The sequence below is a fragment of the Schistocerca nitens genome, chromosome 5 (genome assembly GCF_023898315.1).
Source record: "Schistocerca nitens isolate TAMUIC-IGC-003100 chromosome 5, iqSchNite1.1, whole genome shotgun sequence".
Classification (NCBI taxonomy): domain Eukaryota; kingdom Metazoa; phylum Arthropoda; class Insecta; order Orthoptera; family Acrididae; genus Schistocerca; species Schistocerca nitens.
In genome coordinates, this window is record NC_064618.1 from 566,119,229 (window position 1) to 566,139,572 (window position 20,344).

General features: G+C 41.3%; 1 protein-coding gene across 1 annotated transcript in view; it reads right to left on the reverse strand.

The window, feature by feature from the left end:
- The window catches only part of LOC126259959 (N-acetylgalactosamine kinase), an 86,637-nt gene that overhangs the window by 47,556 nt on the left and 18,737 nt on the right, over window positions 1–20,344 (reverse strand). Inside the window, exons 4-6 of the mRNA XM_049957070.1 lie at window positions 5,135–5,302; window positions 314–515; window positions 124–232 (exon numbers count right to left, since the gene is read on the reverse strand). Coding sequence (XP_049813027.1) covers window positions 124–232; window positions 314–515; window positions 5,135–5,302 — 479 coding nt within the window. The remainder of the gene's footprint in view (window positions 1–123; window positions 233–313; window positions 516–5,134; window positions 5,303–20,344) is intronic.

Genomic DNA, 20,344 nt, shown 5'->3' on the forward strand with positions numbered 1-20,344 from the left:
ATCAACTGCCTTGCTAATTCCTTTAATGCAGACACTGTGGTCTTTTTGCCTAATTAAAATTCAATGATTACAACCTATCACACAGAAGATGTAAAAAATGTGAACTGAGACACTCCAAATTACCTTTCGACCCTAAGAATGCTATTGCTTGGTCCATACCACCACCTTGTGTTCCGATATACCTCTCTGCATGGGCACATAATGCTGCAATCTCCACTTTTTTCATACTAAGCTGAAAGCACACAGAGATTTATAAAGAAATGTAGTTATAGGCAATCACAGTATTTAACTGCATAATTATCATTTTATCTACCTTATTTGCATGAGCTGTTGCAAGTGCTGCAGCACTTACTAGTGCACTTGAACTGGATAAACCAGAACCCCAGGGAATATTACCAGTAACTGCTACATTCATTCCAACTGAAGTCTTGTCTGGCAGAATATCCATAATTCCTTTCACACCACACAGGAAGTAATTGTACCATTCTGGAGGTTTGCCCTTTTCTACTTCAATTCTAGAGGGAAAAAAATGGACTTTGAACAGCACATATATAAATGCCATGACAAAGGCAAGAAAATAACACATAAAAACATTAATTTCTAAAATTTTAATCCTGAAAATGGCATAATGCAATTGTTCAAAACAGCAAACAAATCAGTTATGTTTATTACTATTCAGCAGTATTTCTGAAGTGAGAATAATGCTGTATTTTTAAAATTCAGATAATCTGATTTTTCAAATAAATCAACTGATTAATAAAATCAAACAATGGGATATTCAGGCTGGATGAAAATAATTTTTCATGTGAAGACACCAAACTAAGTCTTATAAATATTTATACATGTCCACAATAAGCCATTTCAATAATCACTCATCATGTTGCTATGAAATTATGTTAACAGTCTTTTCATGCCTTCTTGTAATAAATTATTGATATACGAATACATTACAAATATATTGCAACAAACATGTTATTGTGGTTCATGGTGTGGGTTCCTGTAGTCATGTCCTAGTTCATGAACCACGGGCAACGTATGAGTGGCCAAGTAAGTGGTCCCGACAGTCGGGATACCAGTTACTTTGGAATAAGGCTGGGCATCTCGGACATATTCTGAGTCGTGGTCACCTTTGTGCTCATACGGCAAAGTCTACCAAATCCACCGGTTAGCCACTCAACCGTTAGGGGAAAACTCAATGGGACTCGGGGCAAGTAAGGCTAGCAACCTGCTTCCCTGGTACTTTAAATATGATGTTAGCAACAATCAGAGCAAAATGCCTCGGACTTTTGGAGGTGACGGAGTCCCACCTCTAACTGAAAAACCAGGCACTCCTAAGATACGACTTGGCAAACAAATGGTAACGAGATGGGGAGCTATTAATATCAATGGGGGCTACTCTGGGAAGAAGGTAGAGCTGGCAGAGGCTGCAAGTAAGATGGGGCTGGACGTTTTAGCTGTTAGTGACATTCGGGTAAGGGGTGAGAAAGAAGAGGAAGTGGGAGTGGGAGAATACAAGGTCTACCTGTCAGGAGTCAAAGCAGGAATAGCACAATGGGGTGTAGGGCTTTACATCAGGAAAGAAATGGAACCCAGCGTAGTTGCAATAAGGTATGTAAATGAACGACTGACGTGGATAGATTTGACAGTGTCTAGCAAGAAAATTAGGACTGTGTCAGTATATTCACATTGTGAAGGGACAGATCAAGATAATATGGATAGTTTTTATGAGGCACTCAGTGATGTAGTTGTTAGAGTAAAGGACAAGGACAGTGTTCTGCTCATGGGTGATTTTAATGCCAGGATTGGAAATCGAACAGAAGGGTATGAAAAGGTTATGGGTAAATTTGGAGAGGATATGGAGGCCAACAGGAATGGGAAACAACTCTTGGATTTCTGTGCCAGTATGGGCTTAGTAATCACAACTCCTTTTTTAAACATAAGAACATTCACCGGTATACTTGGGAAGGCAGGGGAACCAGATCTGTCATTGACTATACAGGGTGATTCAAAAAGAATACCACAACTTTAAAAATGTGTATTTAATGAAAGAAACATAATATAACCTTCTGTTATACATCATTACAAAGAGTATTTAAAAAGGTTTTTTTTCACTCAAAAACAAGTTCAGAGATGTTCAATATGGCCCCCTCCAGACACTCGAGCAATATCAACCCGATACTCCAACTCGTTCCACACTCTCTGTAGCATATCAGGCGTAACAGTTTGGATAGCTGCTGTTATTTCTCGTTTCAAATCATCAATGGTGGCTGGGAGAGGTGGCCGAAACACCATATCCTTAACATAGATCTGCGAGTCGATTTTCCTGGGCTGCGAACAAATGCTTGCTGGATGTGTGCTACATTTTCATCACTCGTTCTCGGCCGTCCAGAACTTTACCCTTTGCACAAACACCCATTCTCTGTAAACTGTTTATACCAACATTTAATACACCACCTATCAGGAGGTTTAATACCATACTTCGTTCGAAATGCACGCTGAACAACTGTCGTCGATTCACTTCTGCCGTACTCAATAACACAAAAAGCTTTCTGTTAAGCGGTCGCCATCTTAGCATCAACTGACGCTGACGCCTAGTCAACAGCGCCTCAAGCGAACAAATGTACAACTAAATGAGACTTTATAGCTCCCTTAATTCACCGACAGATAGTGCTTAGCTCTGCCTTTTGTCGTTGCAGAGTTTTAAATTCCTAAAGTTGTGGTATTCTTTTTGAATCACCCTGTATAATAACAGATCAGGAATTCAGGAAGGCTGTGAGGGACACACGTGTATTCAGGGGATTCTTTGATGACACTGATCATTATTTAATCTGCAGTGAAATTGGGATTGTGAGGCCGAAATTGCAGGAGGTCAGGTCCATATGTAGGAGGATAAGAGTGGAGAAACTTCAGGATAAGGAAATCAGGCACAAGTACATAACTGTGATCTCCGAAAGGTACCAGTTAGTTGAATGTAGTCAACTACAGTCATTGGAAAAGGAATGGACAAGGTACAGGGACACAGTACTAGAAGTGGCTACAGAATGTCTTGGAACAGTAGTGTGTAAAGGTAGGATGAAGCAAACAGCTTGGTGGAATGACACAGTCAAGGCAGCCTGTAAAAGGAAAAAGAAGGCGTATCAAAAATGGCTACATACTAGAACTCAGGTAGACAGAGAAAGTTATGATGAAGAAACAAACAAAGCCAAACAGATAATTGCAGCATCCAAGAAAAAATCTTGGGAAGACTTTGGAAACAGGTTGGAGACTTTGGGTCAAGCTGCTGGAAAACCATTCTGGAGTGTAATTAGCAGTCTTCGAAAGGGAGGCAAGAAGGAAATGACAAGTATTTTGGACAGGTCAGGAGAACTGCTGGTGAATCCTGTGGATTCCTTGGGCAGATGGAGGGAATATTTTGAAGAGTTGCTCAATGCAGGTGAAAATACGATCAGTAATTTTTCAGATTTCGAGGTACAATGGGATAGGAATGATGATGGAAATAGGATCACATTTGAGGAAATGGTGAAAATGGTCAATAGATTGCACTGCGATAAAGCAGCTGGGGTGGATGAAATTAAGTCGGAACTCATAAAATACAGTGGAATGTCAGGTCTTAATTGGCTACACAGGATAATTGAAATGGCCTGGGAGTCGGGACAGGTTCCATCAGACAGGACAAAAGCAGTAATCACACCAATCTTTAAACATGGAAACAGAAAAGATTGTAACAACTACAGAGGTATCTCTTTAATCAGCGTTGTGGGTAAAATCTTCTCAGGTATTGTTGAAAGGAAAGTGCAAGTATTAGTTGAGGACAAATTGGATGAAAATCAGTGTGGGTTTAGGCCTCTTAGAGGTTGTCAGGACAAGATCTTTAGCTTACGGCAAATAATGCAAAAGTGTTATGAATGGAACAGGGAATTGTATCTATGCTTTATAGATCTAGAAAAGGCATATGATCGGGTTCTTAGGAGGAAGTTTTGCCTGTTCTACGAGATTATGGAATAGGAGGCAAACTTTTGCAAGCAATTCAATGTCTTTACATGGATAGTCAGGCAGCAGTTAGAGTTGACGGTAAATTGAGTTCATGGTTCAGAGTAGTTTCAGGGGTAAGACAAGGCTGCAACCTGTCTCCACTGTTGTTCATATTATTTATGGATCACATGTTGAAAACAATAGACTGGATGGGCAAGATTAAGATATGTGAACACAAAAGTGGCAGTCTTGCATATGCGGATGACTAAGTTGTGATGGCAGATTCGATTGAAAGTTTGCAAAGTAATATTTCAGAGCTAGATCAGAAATGTAAGGACTATGGTATGAAGATTAGCATCTCCAAAACGAAAGTAATGTCAGTGGGAAAGAGATATAAACGGATTGAGTGCCAAATAGGAGGAACAAAGTTAGAACAGGTGGATGGTTTCAAGTACTTAGGATGCATATTCTCACAGGATGGCAACATAGTGAAAGAACTGGAAGCGAGGTGTAGCAAAGCTAATGCAGTGAGCGTTCAGCTACGATCTACTCTCTTCTGCAAGAAGGAAGTCAGTACCAAGACTAAGTTATCTGTGCACCGTTCAATCTTTCGACCAACTTTGTTGTACGGGAGTGAAAGCTGGGTGGATTCAGGTTACCTTATCAACAAGGTTGAGGTTACGGATATGAAAGTAGCTAGGATGACTGCAGGTACTAGTAGATGGGAACAATGGCAGGAGGGTGTCCACAATGAGGAAATCAAAGAAAAACTGGGAATGAACTCTATAGATGTAGCAGTCAGGGCGAACAGGCTTAGATGGTGGGGTGATGTTACACGCATGGGAGGAGCAAGGTTACCCAAGAGACTCATGGGTTCAGCAGTAGAGGGTAGGAGGAGTCGGGGCAGACCAAGGAGAAGGTACCTGGATTCAGTTAAGAGTGATTTTGAAGTAAAAGGCTTAACATCAGAAGAGGCACCAATGTTAGCACTGAATAGGGGATCATGGAGGAATTTTATAAGGGGGACTATGCTCCAGACTGAACACTGAAAGGCATAATCAGTCTTAAATGATGATGATGATGATGATGAAACATGTTATTATAATTACTCATTTTGAGATTATCCATTATGTAACATTAGTTCTACTGCTTGAATGCTTACATGATATTGTCAATACAGCATGTTAAATCTTCACATGTGGAGTCAGTATTACACAGCTGCAGCATCTTGCTTTCTGATGGACTAACAGCCATTAAAATATCCCTCTGAATTGCCATGGGACACACAGAGTAGCCGCAGTAATCTATGTGTTCTCCAATGATATTAACTCTGAAACAAAATGTAAATTCGTTTTTTTAACTGAATTCTTTTACACACACACACAAAGAAGGTTAATGTATATACAGTGGGCAACACAATAAAAGGGTGACTTTTTAAAACCCCATAACTGTCACCCATTGCAATGGAGAAGACTAAAATTTAGCTGAAAAGTGCCTACAACCTCCCCCTGTAATAGTGCAAAAGCGTGGTGCCCTGCAACGTTACCCTCGGGCTTGATGACACTTCAAACAACAAAATGTCAACAGATGCAGAAAAGTTCATGCGAGATGTAAGGTGGGTCAATGATGTCACACTGCCACCAAATTTCACCACAACTCTGACCAATGCCACTGTGGGGATGTCACATGATGAGAAGATCATCACACCCTCTCTCACCCAAATTTACCCCTTTTTTGTTGCCTCTGTGGTGGCAGCCAGGAGCGCAATGTCCAGCATTGAAATCATGTAGTTTTCTTATGAGTGGCCGAGGGAAACATTTCAGATATACTGCTGCCCAATATTGACACGAAATGGTGTCGCGTGGCGGTATGAAAGGTGTCAATGAAACCACATCTTCCCTTGGATTGCTGATTCCCACACATTTTGATGATGACGATGATGATGATGATGATGTCTGGTTTGTGGGGCACTCAGCTGCGCGGACATCAGCACCCATACAGAGTCCCAATCTTTACACAGTCCAATTTAGCCATTTTCCAAAGGATGATGATGAAATGATGAGGACAACACAAACACCCAATCCCTGAGCAGAGAAAATTCCAAACCTGGACGGGAATCGAACCCAAGACCCCGTGATCCAGAGATAGCAACGCTAGCCGCTAGACCACGAGCTGCGGACTCACACATTTCGAAGTCAAAAATGACAGTTCATATGTGCAATCAGCAATAGGGCGGCATTCTTGACTAAGTTCAACATTGCTGACATTTGATGTATGTGAAGTTTGGTGTACTTCCTCTCAAATTTAGTCCTGGGGACATGATACATTTTTGTCAAAAGAAACAGTTTTTGAGTCTTACAATATGTCCTTTGCTGCTCCAATCACAAGTGGACTGAGGAAAAAATAATTTCCTGTATGCCTTAGTACAAGCTGTAACTCTCTTAATTTCTCCTTTCAGTCCTTATCCTAAATGAACATTAAAAGCAGTAGAATTGTTCTACAGTCAGTCAACAACACTTTCTTAAAAGCTTCCTGTAGTATGTCTCTATTGTATGACTTCCAATTCCATTGCTGTCTTCATTTTCATTTGTATTCTCTGAGTTTATTTTCCATCCTAGCCATTAAATCTATATCATAAGTTACAACCTGTTGATTTGCTTGTCTTATGGTATTCATTGCTGTCCTTTAATTTTCAATCCTACACAATGCTTAAATTGTCGAGGATTTTTGTGAAAACTGAATAAAATTACCGGCAGTTCCAAACTATTGTCTAAGCTGTCCGATTTTTAGAGCATAATCTCTAACAACTTCAATAGTTTTCAAGTTAGACAGCAAGCGGTATTTTGCAAAATAATCTCTACCTGAAACATGCACAATAGTCCTCTTGCTAGGCACTAAGTGACTGATATCACTTAGAACAGATACTTGAGAGATTAAGTTTTTCTCAATAAAAATATTATAGATTTGCTTACTAGTATGCACCCAAAAAAAACTTTTTAAGTAACACAACTTCAACCCTGACTTGTGAAATATCTTGAAGCCATACTATATAATACGTTTTCTAAGTTTTTGAAACATTTTTATAATGTCATGTTCATGCACATAAGTATCATGAACAGCCACAACCATCAAGACTAGGATATTCAAAGTGTAACATGATACCCATTAGCCACAGTGGAAACATTCTGGAATTTTTGAATTGTTTGATATGGCTTAATTCATTAGCAAATGCTCTTTCCAGAGCTATATCCAAAACTTTTGTCAGGATATCACTATTTTAACTATCTATCAACATACTGTTCTTGCCAGCTTGAAAAAGGGAATGACTGCTTCTTTGCTCTGGAAATATGGAAAATATTCTCAGAACTAAATATAAGAACCATTCAAACGAAAAGGTACAAAATGTCGTAACAAACAAACTGGTTGAAATTTACATTTTCAGATAACATAGTGAGACATCTAGGGACGCGAATGTAGTGCCACCAAGTTTAATGGCCAAGGCCATTAAATGGGGATAGCTTGAACATCCCCTCACATCCCCTCTATAACCCGGACATGTAGCCCTGCAACTTCCAAGAGCTTGGTCTCCTAAAACAACATCAGACAGAGGTGCTACAACTCTGACAGCAAACTAAAGGACGCAGTGGAGAACTGGGCTCCTGTCACAGAAACAAGAATTCTGGGAACAGGGGATCTTTTGGCTTGTGAAACAGTGGGATAGTTGTGCACAGGCCTCTGATAATTACTTTTGAATAAAGACTTAAATTATACCTACAGTGTGGTTCCATACTTTTACCTTTGAACATCCCCTCATACAACAAGGTGACAAAAGTCATGGGATACTTCCGATATCATGTTGGACCTCCTTTTGCCTAATGTAGTGCAACAACTCTATGTGGCATGGGCTCAAGTCACTGAATGTCCCCTGCATAAATACTGAGCCGTGCTGCTTCTCCAGCCATCCATCATTGTGAAAGTGTTGCCGGTGCAGGATTTTGTGTACAAACTGACCTCTTGATTATGTCCCATAAATGTTCAGTGGGATCATGTTGGGCAAAATGGGTGGCCAAATCATTCACTCAAATTGTCCAGAATGTTTTTCAAACCAATAGCTAACTGCTGTTGGCTGGTGACAAAGTGCACTGCCATCCATAAAAATTCCATCAGTGTTTGGGGAGATGAAGTTCTTGAATGACTGCAAATGGTCTCCATTCGGCTGAACATAACCATTTCCAGTTAATGATCAGTTCATTTGGACCAGGCCATTCCACATAAACATAATACACACAATTCAAACAAATTTCGGGCTTGCAGCCGGTCGTCGTTCAATAGCTGCAAGCCCGAAATTTGTTTGAACAGTCAATTCGCCAGGAAAATTTTAAAATTCACATAGTACACACCATTACAGAGCCACCACCAGCTTGTACAGTGTCTTGTTGACAATCTGGGTTCATGGCTTCGTGGAGTCTGTGCCACACTCGAACCCAGTCCACGGCTTCTTGAGGTCTACGCCACAGTTGAACTCTACCATCAGCTCTTACTGACTGAAACCAGGACTCATCTGGCCAGGATATGGTTCAGTCATCTATGGTGCAACCAATATGGTCACGAACCCAGGAGAAGTGCTGCAGGTGATGTTGTGCTGTTAGCAAAGGCACTCATGTGCTGCCATAGCCCATTAACACCAGATTATGCTGTGTTGTTCTAATGTATGTGTTTGTCATACATCTCACATTGATTTCTGCAGTTATTTCACTCTGCTGCTTGTCTGTTAGCACTGACAACTATACACAAACACTGATGCTTTGGTCACTAAGTGAAGGCTGTCAGCAACTACGGTGTGCATGGTGAGAGGTAAAGCCTGAAATCTGGTATTCTCAGCACAGTTTTGACACTGTAGATTTTGGAATATTGAATTCCATAATGTTTTCCAAAATGCAAAGTCCATGTGTTTAGCTCAAACTACCATTCCGCACTCACAGTCTCTTAATTCCTGTCGTGCGGCCATAATCATGTCAAAGACTTTTTCACATGAATCAACTGAGTACAAGTGACAGTTCCGCCAATGTGTTGCCCTTCTACACCTCTTGTACATGATACTACTAGAGATGGGTAGTTCGCGAACGAACGGGTGCAAAGGAACGGTTCACCAAGATGAACGAAAGGACCGAGGAACAAATTCCAAGGAATGATATGTTCATAGTTCACTTCGGTCGCAGCAGTCTACTTATAGAGTTCCTGGGAATGAGGAACGATCGGTTCATAGTTCACTTCGGTCACGGCGGTCTACTTATAGTTCCCATGAACGAGGAACGATCGGTTCGTAGTTCACTAGTTCACTTCAGACGCAGCGGTCACTTCGGCAGTTCTCGTTCCAGCTTCGGTTGTGTCCTCGTCTCAGTCTCGGTCTCCCTCAGCCGCACTCGTTGTTCTTCGCATGACCACCTGTGTCCGTTCTACTGCCGACTGTTCCTAGTTAGTTCAGTATCCAGTTGTTCATTTCGTTCACTGCGCTCGCCTATTTTACATGTGTTCCAAACTGTTCTTGCACTTGGTTCTGGCTATTCAGCATCCACGACCGGTAATCAAAAAGTATTTTATAGTTACGAAAATTACATAAAAATTACGTTGTATGTAATAGGTACATCTTTTCAGGTAACAAAAGGGCATATCAGCTCACTTCATTATATCGATGAACAGCAGAAGACATACTTATAAAAAGGAAAGGGTTTTTTTTTTTTTTATTTTTTATTTTTTGGTCCCCCATTCGGATCTCCGGGCGGGGACTACTCAAGAGGACGCCGTTATCAGGAGAAAGAAAACTGGCATTCTACGGATCAGAGCGTGGAATGTCAGATCCCTTAATCAGGCAGGTAGGTTAGAAAATTTAGAAAGGGAAACGGATAGCTTAAAGTTAGATATAGTGGGAATTAGTGAAGTTCAGTGGCAGGAGGAACAAGACTTTTGGTCAGGTGAATACAGGGTTACAAATACAAAATCAAATAGGGGTAATGCAGGAGTAGGTTTAATAATGAATAAAAAAAATAGGAGTGCGGGTAAGCTACTACCAACAGCATAGTGAACGCATTATTGTGGCCAAGATAGATACGAAGCCCAAGCCTACTACAGTAGTACAAGTTTATATGCCAACTAGCTCTGCAGATGATGAAGAAACTGATGAAAGGTATGATGAGATAAAAGAAATTATTCAGGTAGTCAAGGGAGACCAAAATTTAATAGTCATGGGTGACTGGAATTCGAGAGTAGGAAAAGGGAGAGAAGGAAACATAGTGGGTGAATATGGATTGAGGTAGAGAAATGAAAGAGGAAGCCGTCTGGTAGAATTTTGCACAGAGCACAACTTAATCATAGATAACACTTGGTTCAAGAATCATACAAGAAGGTTGTATACATGGAAGAATCCCGGAGATACTAGAAGGTATCAGATAGATTATATAATGGTAAGACAGAGATTTAGGAACCAGGTTTTAAATTGTAAGACATTTCCAGGGGCAGATGTGGATTCTGACCACAATCTATTGGTTATGAACTGTACATTAAAACTGAAGAAACTGCAAAAAGGTGGGAATTTAAGGAGATGGAACCTGGATAAACCGACTAAACCAGAGGTTGAACAGAGTTTCAGGGAGAGCATAAGGGAGGAATTGACAGGAATGGGGGAAAGAAATACAGTAGAAGAAGAATGGGTAGCTCTGAGGGATGAAGTAGTGAAGGCAGCAGACGATCAAGTAGGTAAAAAGACGAGGGCTAGTAGAAATCCTTGGGTAACAGAAGAAATATTGAATTTAATTGATGAAAAGAGAAAATATAAAAATGCAGTAAATGAAGCAGGCAAAAAAGAATACAAACGTCTCAAAAATGAGATTGACAGGAAGTGTAAAATGGTTAAGCAGGGATGGCTAGAGGACAAATGTAAGGATGTAGAGGCTTATCTCATTAGGGGTAAGATAGATATTGCCTACAGGAAAATTAAAGAGACCTTTGGGGAAAAGAGAGCCACTTGTATGAATATCAAGAGCTCAGATGGAAACCCAGTTCTAAGCAAAGAAGGGAAAGCAGAAAGGTGGAAGGAGTATATAGAGGGTCTATACAAGGGCGATGTACTTGAGGACAATATTATAAGAGGATGTAGATGAAGATGAAATGGGAGATACGATACTGCGTGAAGAGTTTGACAGAGCACTGAAGGACCCGAGTCGAAACAAGGCCCCGGGAGTAGACAACATTCCATTAGAACTACTGACAGCCTTGGGAGAGCCAGTCCTGACAAAACTCTACCATCTGGTGACCAAAATGTATGAGACAGGCGAAATACCCTCAGACTTCAAGAAGAATATAATAATTCCAATCCCAAAGAAAGCAGGTGTCGACAGATGTGAAAATTACCGAACTATCAGTTTAATAAGTCACGGCTGCAAAATACTAATGCGAATTCTTTACAGACGAATGGAAAAACTGGTAGAAGCTGAACTCGGGGAAGATCAGGTGGATTCCGCAGAAATGTTGGAACATTTGAGGCAACACTGACCCTACGACTTATCTTAGAGGCTAAATTAAGGAAACGCAAACCTACATTTCTGGCATTTGTAGACTTAGAGAAAGCTTTTGGCAATGTTTAATGGAATACTCTCTTTCAAATTCTAAAGGTGGCACGGGTAAAATACAGGGAGCGAAAAGCTATTTACAATTTGTACAGAAACCAGATGGCAGTTATAAGAGTCGAGGGACATGAAAGGGAAGCAGTGATTGGGAAGGGAGTGAGGCAGGGTTGTAGCCTCTCCCTGATGTTATTCAATCTGTATATTGAGCAAGCAGTGAAGGAAACAAAAGAAAAATTCGGAGTAGGTATTAAAATCCATGGAGAAGAAATAAAAACTTTGAGGTTTGCCGATGACATAGTAATTCTGTCAGAGACAGCAAAGGACTTGGAAGAGCAGTTGAACGGAATGGACAGTGTCTTGAAAGAAGGATATTAGATTAACATCAACAAAAGCAAAACGAGGATAATGGAATGTAGTCGAATTAAGTGGGGTGATGCTGCGGGAATTAGATTAGGGAATGAGACACTTAAAGTAGTAAAGGAGTTTTGCTATTTGGGGAGCAAAATAACTGATGATGGTCGAAGTAGAGAGGATATAAAATGTAGACTGGCAATGGCAAGGAAAGCGTTTCTGAAGAGGAGAAATTTGTTAACATTGAGTATAGATTTAAGTGTCAGGAAGTTGTTTCTTTAAGTATTTGTATGGAGTGTAGCCATGTATGGAAGTGAAACACGGACAATAAATAGTTTGGACAAGAAGAGAATAGAAGCTTTCGAAATGTGGTGCTACAGAAGAATGCTGAAGATTAGATGGGTAGATCACATAACTAATGAGGAGATATTGAATAGAATTGGGGAGAAGAGGAGCTGGTGGCACAACTTGACTAGAAGAAGGGATCGGTTGGTAGGACATGTGTTGAGGTATCAAGGGATCACCAATTTAGTATTGGAGGGCAGCGTGGAGGGTAAAAATCGTAGAGGGAGACCAAGAGATGAATACACTAAGCAGATTCAGAAGGATGTAGGTTGCAGTAGGTACCGGGAGATACAGCCGTCAGGCGTAATAACATGAGACTTGGGGGTGCGCTGATGACAGAAGGCATGAGTCACATTTCAGTGGTGTTGGTGGAGTCTATCAGCAGGACGGGTTTCACTAGACATGGCCTGCACCTCAACAGGTATGGGAAGGGGAGGTTGGCAAAACTTATAGGTGACAGCATAGGTGGGGGTGGTGGGATCACTCATGGGAAAATTCCGGTAGTTGTGGGTGTTAGAGCTGTACCTTTTTTAGATTGAAGTCAGCTGATAGGTATTCCTGCTTAAGGGAAGTCTCTCTAACAAAGAAACCACTTTCTACAAAGCTTGGGTATCCGATTAATGAGGGAATTAGTATATTTCATCAAAATATACAAGGTATTAGAGATAAAGTTAGTGAACTGCTTATAGATGTTGACTCTGAAATTATTGGTATATCTGAACACTTCTTAAATAAGGAGATAATTCAGAGGCTTCCTTTACCAGGATACAGGTTGGCTGGCAGCTTTTCTAGGAGCTCTTTGCGGTGTGGGGGAGTAGCCATGTATGTGAAAAACGGTATCCCATTTGAGTCAATTGATGTTTCAAAGTACTGCACTGAAAAGGTGTTTGAATGTTGTGCAGGTGTGGTTAAATTTAGTGGAGCTAAACTTCTTACTGTTGTTATTTATAGATCCCCAGACTCCGATTTCACAACATTTTTGCTAAAGCTAGAGGAGGTTCTTGGTTCACTTTATAGGAAATACAAAAAGTTAGTTATATGTGGTGACTTCAATATTAATTGTATAAGTGATTGTGCATGGAAAAGGATGCTGGTAGACCTCCTTAATTCATATAATCTTATGCAAACCGTATTCTTTCCAACGAGAGTGCAAGGGAACAGTAGAACAACCATAGACAATATTTTTGTTCATTCGTCATTATTAGAAGGGCATTCTGTTAGCAAAAAGGTGAATGGCCTTTCAGATCATGATGCACAAATTTTAAGTCTAAAAGATTTTTGTGCTGCAACACATGTTAAATATAGTTACCAACATTTTAGGAAAGCTGATCCAGTTGCTGTACATACTTTTGTAAACCTTATCAAGGAACAAGAGTGGCAAGATGTTTATAGTGCTGATTCAGTAGACGATAAATATAATGCTTTCCTCAAGACTTTTCTCGTGCTCTTTGAAAGTTGCTTTCCGTTAGAACGTTCAAAACAGGGTACTAACACAAACAGGCAGCCTGGGTGGCTGACTAATGGGATAAGAATATCTTGTAGAACAAAGTGGCAATTATATCAAAACGTTAGAAACAGTCAAAATCTAAATGCAGCAGCCCATTACAAACAGTATTGTAAGGTGCTTAAAAAAGTTATTAGGAAGGCAAAAAGTATGTGGTATGCAGATAGAATAGCTAAGTCTCAGGATAAAATTAAAACCATATGGTCAGTCGTAAAGGAAGTGGCTGGTCTGCAGAGACAGGTCGAGAATATAGAATCAGTGCGTAGTGGGGATGTCCGTGTTACTGATAAGTCGCATATATGTACAGTACTTAATAATCACTTTCTGAATATAGCAGGTGAACTAAATAGAAACCTAGTCCCAACAGGGAATCATATAGCGCTCTTAGAAAAACGTGTTCCGAGACTGTTACCTGAAATGCTCCTCCATGATACTGACAAGAGGGAGATTGAGTTAATAATTAAATCACTAAAGACCAAGAACCCTCATGGATATGACAGGGTATCTAGCAGAATACTGAAGTATTGTTCCACGTATGTTAGCTCAGTACTTAGCCATATCTGTAACTTTTCCTTTAGGAGTGGTCGGTTTCCTGACCGATTAAAGTACTCGGTAGTGAAGCCACTTTATAAAAAGGGAGACAGGGATAATGTTGACAATTATAGACTTATTTCTATGCCATCGGTGTTTGCTAAAGTTATCGAGAGGGTTGTATATACAAGGTTACTGCAGCATTTAAATTCACATAATTTGCTGTCAAATGTACAGTTTGGTTTTAGAAATGGCTTAACAACTGAAAATGCTATAGTCTCTTTTCTCTGTGAGGTTTTGGACGGATTAAATAAAAGGTTGCGAACGTTAGGTGTTTTCTTTGATTTAACGAAGGCTTTTGACTGTGTTGACCACAAAATATTACTGCAGAAGTTGGAACATTATGGAGTAAGGGGAGTAGCTTACAATTGATTCGCCTCCTACTTTAAGAACAGAAAGCAGAAGGTAATCCTCCGCAATATTGAGAGTGGTAATGATGTTCAGTCCCAATGGGGCACTGTTAAATGGGGCGTTCCCCAGGGGTCGGTGCTGGGGCCACTGCTGTTTCTTGTTTATATAAATGATATGCCTTCTAGTATTACAGGTGATTCAAAAATATTTCTGTTTGCTGATGACACCACCTTGGTAGTGAAGGATCTTGTGTGTAATATTGAAACATTATCAAATAATGTAGTTCATGATATAAGTTCGTGGCTTGTGGAAAATAATTTGATGCTAAATCACAGTAAGACTCAGTTTTTACAGTTTCTAACTCACAATTCAACAAGAACTGACATTTTAATCAGACAGAATGGGCATTTTATAAGCGAGACGGAACAGTTCAAGTTCCTTGGCGTACGGATAGATAGCAAGCTGTTGTGGAAAGCCCATGTTCAGGATCTTGTTCAGAAACTAAATGCCGCTTTATTTACCAGTATCTGAAATAAGTGACATTTCAACACAAAAAGTAGTATACTTCGCATATTTTCATACACTTATGTCATATGGTATTATTTTTTGGGGTAATTCTTCTGATTCAAAAAGGGTATTTTTGGCTCAAAAACGGGCTGTTCGAGCTATGTATGGTGTAAGTTCGAAAACCTCTTGTCGACCCCTATTCAATAGTCTGGGAATTTTGACATTGCCCTCACAGTATGTATTTTCTTTAATGTCGTTTGTTGTTAGCAATATTAGCTTATTCCCAAGAGTTAGCAGCTTTCACTCAGTTAATACTAGGCAGAAATCAAATCTGCATGTGGAATGCACTTCCTTGACTCTTGTGCAGAAAGGAGTGCAGTATTCTGCTGCATCCATTTTCAATAAGCTACCACAAGAACTCAAAAATCTTAGTAGTAGCCCAAACACTTGTAAGTCTAAACTGAAGAGTTTCCTCATGGCTCACTCCTCCTATTCTGTCGAGGAGCTCCTGGAAGAGCTAAAAAATTAAGCAAATTCCAGTGTTACATTCTTGATTTTCTTTATTTAAACTAACGACTTGTCGCCTGAATATGTTTCTTATATTTCATTTTATCTGTTTCTACAATCGTGTTATAATTTCATGTATTGACTCGTTCCATGACCATGGAGACTTCTCCTAAATGTGGTCCCACGGAACAATAAATAAATAAATAAATAAATAAAAAGAAGCTTGCACAGGATAGAGTAGCATGGAGAGCTGCATCAAACCAGTCTCAGGACTGAAGACCACAACCACAACCACAACCACAACAACAACAACAACAACATCTACACTTACAGTGAAAATGTGCTTAATTCATTAGATAAAAAATTGCAGGCAACTGGTATATTTTGTGATCTGTCAAAGGCATTTGACTGTGTAAATCACAATATCCTTTTAAGTAAATTAGAATATTATAGTGTAACAGGAAGTGCTGCAAAATGGTTCAAATCTTATATCTTTGGCAGGAAACAAAGCTTGTTATTAGAAAAGAGACATGTATCAAACTATCAGGCATCATCCAATTGGGAACTAATTACACATGGGTTCCCACAAGGTTCCATTTTAGGGCCCTTACTTTTTCTTGTGTATATCAATGACCTTTCATCAGTAACATTACCAGAAGCCAGGTTCATTTTGTTTGCCGATTATACAAACATTGCAATAAATAGCAAATCAAGTGTAGTCTTAGAAAGATCAGCTAATAAAATATTTGTGGACATTAATCACTGGTTCCTAGCCAATTCCTTGTGTCACTAAACTTTGAAAAACACACTACATGCAGTTCAGAACTTGTAAGGGGTGCCGCACAAGTATATGCCTAACATATGATGACAAGCAGATAGAAGAAGTGGACAGTGTTAAATTCTTGGGATTACAGCTTGATAATAAATTCAACTGGGAAAAGCACACCACAGAACTGCTGAAGCATCTTAACAAATCTCTATTTGCAATGTGAATTGTGTCAGACATAGGGGATATAAAAATGAAAAAGCTGGCAACAATGCTTACTTTCATTCTGTAATGTCATATGGGATTATTTTTTTTGGGTAATTCATCAAGCCAAGCTAAAGTTTTCCTGGCACAAAAACGTGCACTAAGAGTTATGTGGTGTGAGCTCAAGAACATCCTGCAGAAGCCTGTTTAGGGAACTAGGGATACTAACTACTGCTTCCCAATATATTTATTCTTTAATGACATTTGTCATTAAAAATATATCACTTTTTTAAACCAACAGCTCAATTCATGGAATCAATACCAGAAATAAGAATAATCTTCACAAGGGTTTAAAGTCACTTAGTCTTGGACAAAAAGGTGTGCATTATTCAGGAACACGCATTTTCAATAACTTTCCAGCAGCCATAAAAAGCTTAACAACCAATGAAATTCAGTTTAAGAGAAGCCTAAAGGATTTATTGGTGGCCAACTCCTTCTACTCCATTGAAGAATTTCTCAGTAGAACCAACTGATTTGTGTGTGTGTGTGTGCTGGCAGGTCAATAGACACACAAACAAACACAAACACACACACAAAATTCTAGCTTTCGCAACCAACTGTTGCTTCGTCAGGAAAGAGGGGAGGAGAGGGAAAGACAAAAGGATGTGGGTTTTAAGGGAGAGGGTAAGGAGTCATTCCAATTCCGGGAGCGGAAAGACTTACCTTAGGGGGAAAAAAGGACAGGTATACACTCGCGCACACACACACATATCCATCCACATATACAGACACAAGCAGACATATTTAAAGACAAAGAGTTTGGGCAGAGATGTCAGTCGAGGCGGAAGTGAAGAGGCAAAGATGATGATGAATGACAGGTGAGGTATGAGTGGCGGCAACTTGAAATTAGCGGAGATTGAGGCCTGGTGGGTAACGGGAAGAGAGGATATATTGAAGAGCAAGTTCCCATCTCCGGAGTTCGGATAGGTTGGTGTTGGTGGGAAGTATCCAGATAACCCGGACGGTGTAACACTGTGCCAAGATGTGCTGGCCGTGCACCAAGGCATGTTTAGCCACAGGGTGATCCTCATTACCAACAAACACTGTCTGCCTGTGTCCATTCATGTGAATGGACAGTTTGTTGCTGGTCATTCCCACATAGAATGCATCACAGTGTAGGCAGGTCAGTTGGTAAATCACATGGGTGCTTTCACATGTGGCTCTGCCTTTGATCGTGTACACCTTCCGGGTTACAGGACTGGAGTAGGTGGTGGTGGGAGGGTGCATGGGACAGGTTTTACACCGGGGGCGGTTACAAGGATAGGAGCCAGAGGGTAGGGAAGGTGGTTTGGGGATTTCATAGGGATGAACTAAGAGGTTACGAAGGTTAGGTGGACGGCGGAAAGACACTCTTGGTGGAGTGGGGAGGATTTCATGAAGGATGGATCTCATTTCAGGGCAGGATTTGAGGAAGTCGTATCCCTGCTGGAGAGCCACATTCAGAGTCTGGTCCAGTCCCGGAAAGTATCCTGTCACAAGTGGGGCACTTTTGTGGTTCTTCTGTGGGGGATTCTGGGTTCGAGGGGATGAGGAAGTGGCTCTGGTTATTTGCTTCTGTACCAGGTCGGGAGGGTAGTTGCGAGATGCGAAAGCTGTTGTCAGGTTGTTGGTGCAATGGTTCAGGGATTCCGGACTGGAGCAGATTCGTTTGCCACGAAGACCTAGGCTGTAGGGAAGGGACCGTTTGATGTGGAATGGGTGGCAGCTGTCATAATGGAGGTACTGTTGCTTGTTGGTGGGTTTGATGTGGACGGACGTGTGAAGCTGGCCACTGGACAGGTGGAGGTCAACGTCAAGGAAAGTGGCATGGGATTTGGAGTAGGACCAGGTGAATCTGATGGAACCAAAGGAGTTGAGGTTGGAGAGGAAATTCTGGAGTTCTTCTTCACTGTGAGTCCAGATCATGAAGATGTCATCAATAAATCTGTACCAAACTTTAGGTTGGCAGGCCTGGGTAAGCAAGAAGGCTTCCTCTAAGCGACCCATGAATAGGTTGGCGTACGAGGGGGCCATCCTGGTACCCATGGCTGTTCCCTTTAATTGTTGGTATGTCTGGCCTTCAAAAGTGAAGAAGTTGTGGGTCAGGATGAAGCTGGCTAAGGTGATGAGGAAAGAGGTTTTAGGTAGGGTGGCAGGTGACCGGCGTGAAAGGAAATGCTCCATCGCAGCGAGGCCCTGGACGTGCGGAATATTTGTGTATAAGGAAGTGGCATCAATGGTTACAAGGATGGTTTCCGGGGGTAACAGATTGGGTAAGGATTCCAGGCGTTCGAGAAAGTGGTTGGTGTCTTTGATGAAGGATGGGAGAGTGCATGTAATGGGTTGAAGGTGTTGATCTACGTAGGCAGAGATACGTTCTGTGGGGGCTTGGTAACCAGCTACAATGGGGCAGCCGGGATGATTGGGTTTGCGGCCTTTAGGAAGAAGGAAGAAGGTAGAAGGTAGGGGTGCGGGGTGTCGGTGGGGTCAGGAGGTTTATGGAGTCAGGTGAAAGGTTTTGCAGGGGGCCTAAGGTTCTGAGGATTCCTTGAAGCTCCGCCTGGACATCAGGAATGGGGTTACCTTGGCAAACTTTGTATGTGGTGTTGTCTGTAAGCTGACGCAGTCCCTAGCCACATACTTCCGACGATCAAGTACCACGGTCGTGGAACCCTTGTCCGCCGGAAGAATGCTGATGGATCGGTCAGCCTTCAGATCACAGATAGCCTGGGCTTCAGCAGTGGTGATGTTGGGAGTAGGATTAAGGTTTTTGAAGGAGGATTGAGATGCAAGGCTGGAAGTCAGAAATTCCTGGAAGGTTTGGAGAGGGTGGTTTTGAGGAAGAGGAGGTGGGTCCCGCTGCGACGGAGTACGGAACTGTTCCAGGCAGGGTTCAATTTGGGGAGTTGGATCATTAGGAGTAGGATTAGGATCATTTTTCTTCGTGGCAAAGTGATATTTCCAGCAGAGAGTACGAGTGTAGGACAGTAAATCTTTGACGAGGGCTGTTTGGTTGAATCTTGGAGTGGGGCTGAAGGTGAGGCCTTTGGATAGGACAGAGGTTTCGGATTGGGAGAGAGGTTTGGAGGAAAGGTTAACTACTGAATTAGGGTGTTGTGGTTCCAGATTGTGTTGATTGGAATTTTGAGGTTTTGGAGGGAGTGGAGCTGGAAGTGGGAGATTGAGTAGATGGGAGAGACTGGGTTTGTGTGCAATGAGAGGAGGTTGAGGTTTGCTTGAAAGGTTGTGAAGGGTGAGTGAGTTGCCTTTCCGGAGGTGGGAAACCAGGAGATTTGATAGTTTTTTGAGGTGGAGGGTGGCATGCTGTTCTAATTTACGGTTGGCCTGTAGGAGGATGCTCTGAACAGCCGGTGTGGATGTGGGAGAGGAAAGATTGAGGACCTTTATTAGGATAGGAGTTGACGGGTGTGTTCGTTGGCTGAGTTGATGTGTAGGTGAAGGATTAGGTGGGTGAGGGCAATGGATTGTTCAGTTTGGAACTGGTATAGGGACTGATGGAAAGAAGGGTTGCAGCCAGAGATGGGAACTTTAAGTGTGAGGCCTTTGGGGGTAATGCCAAATGTC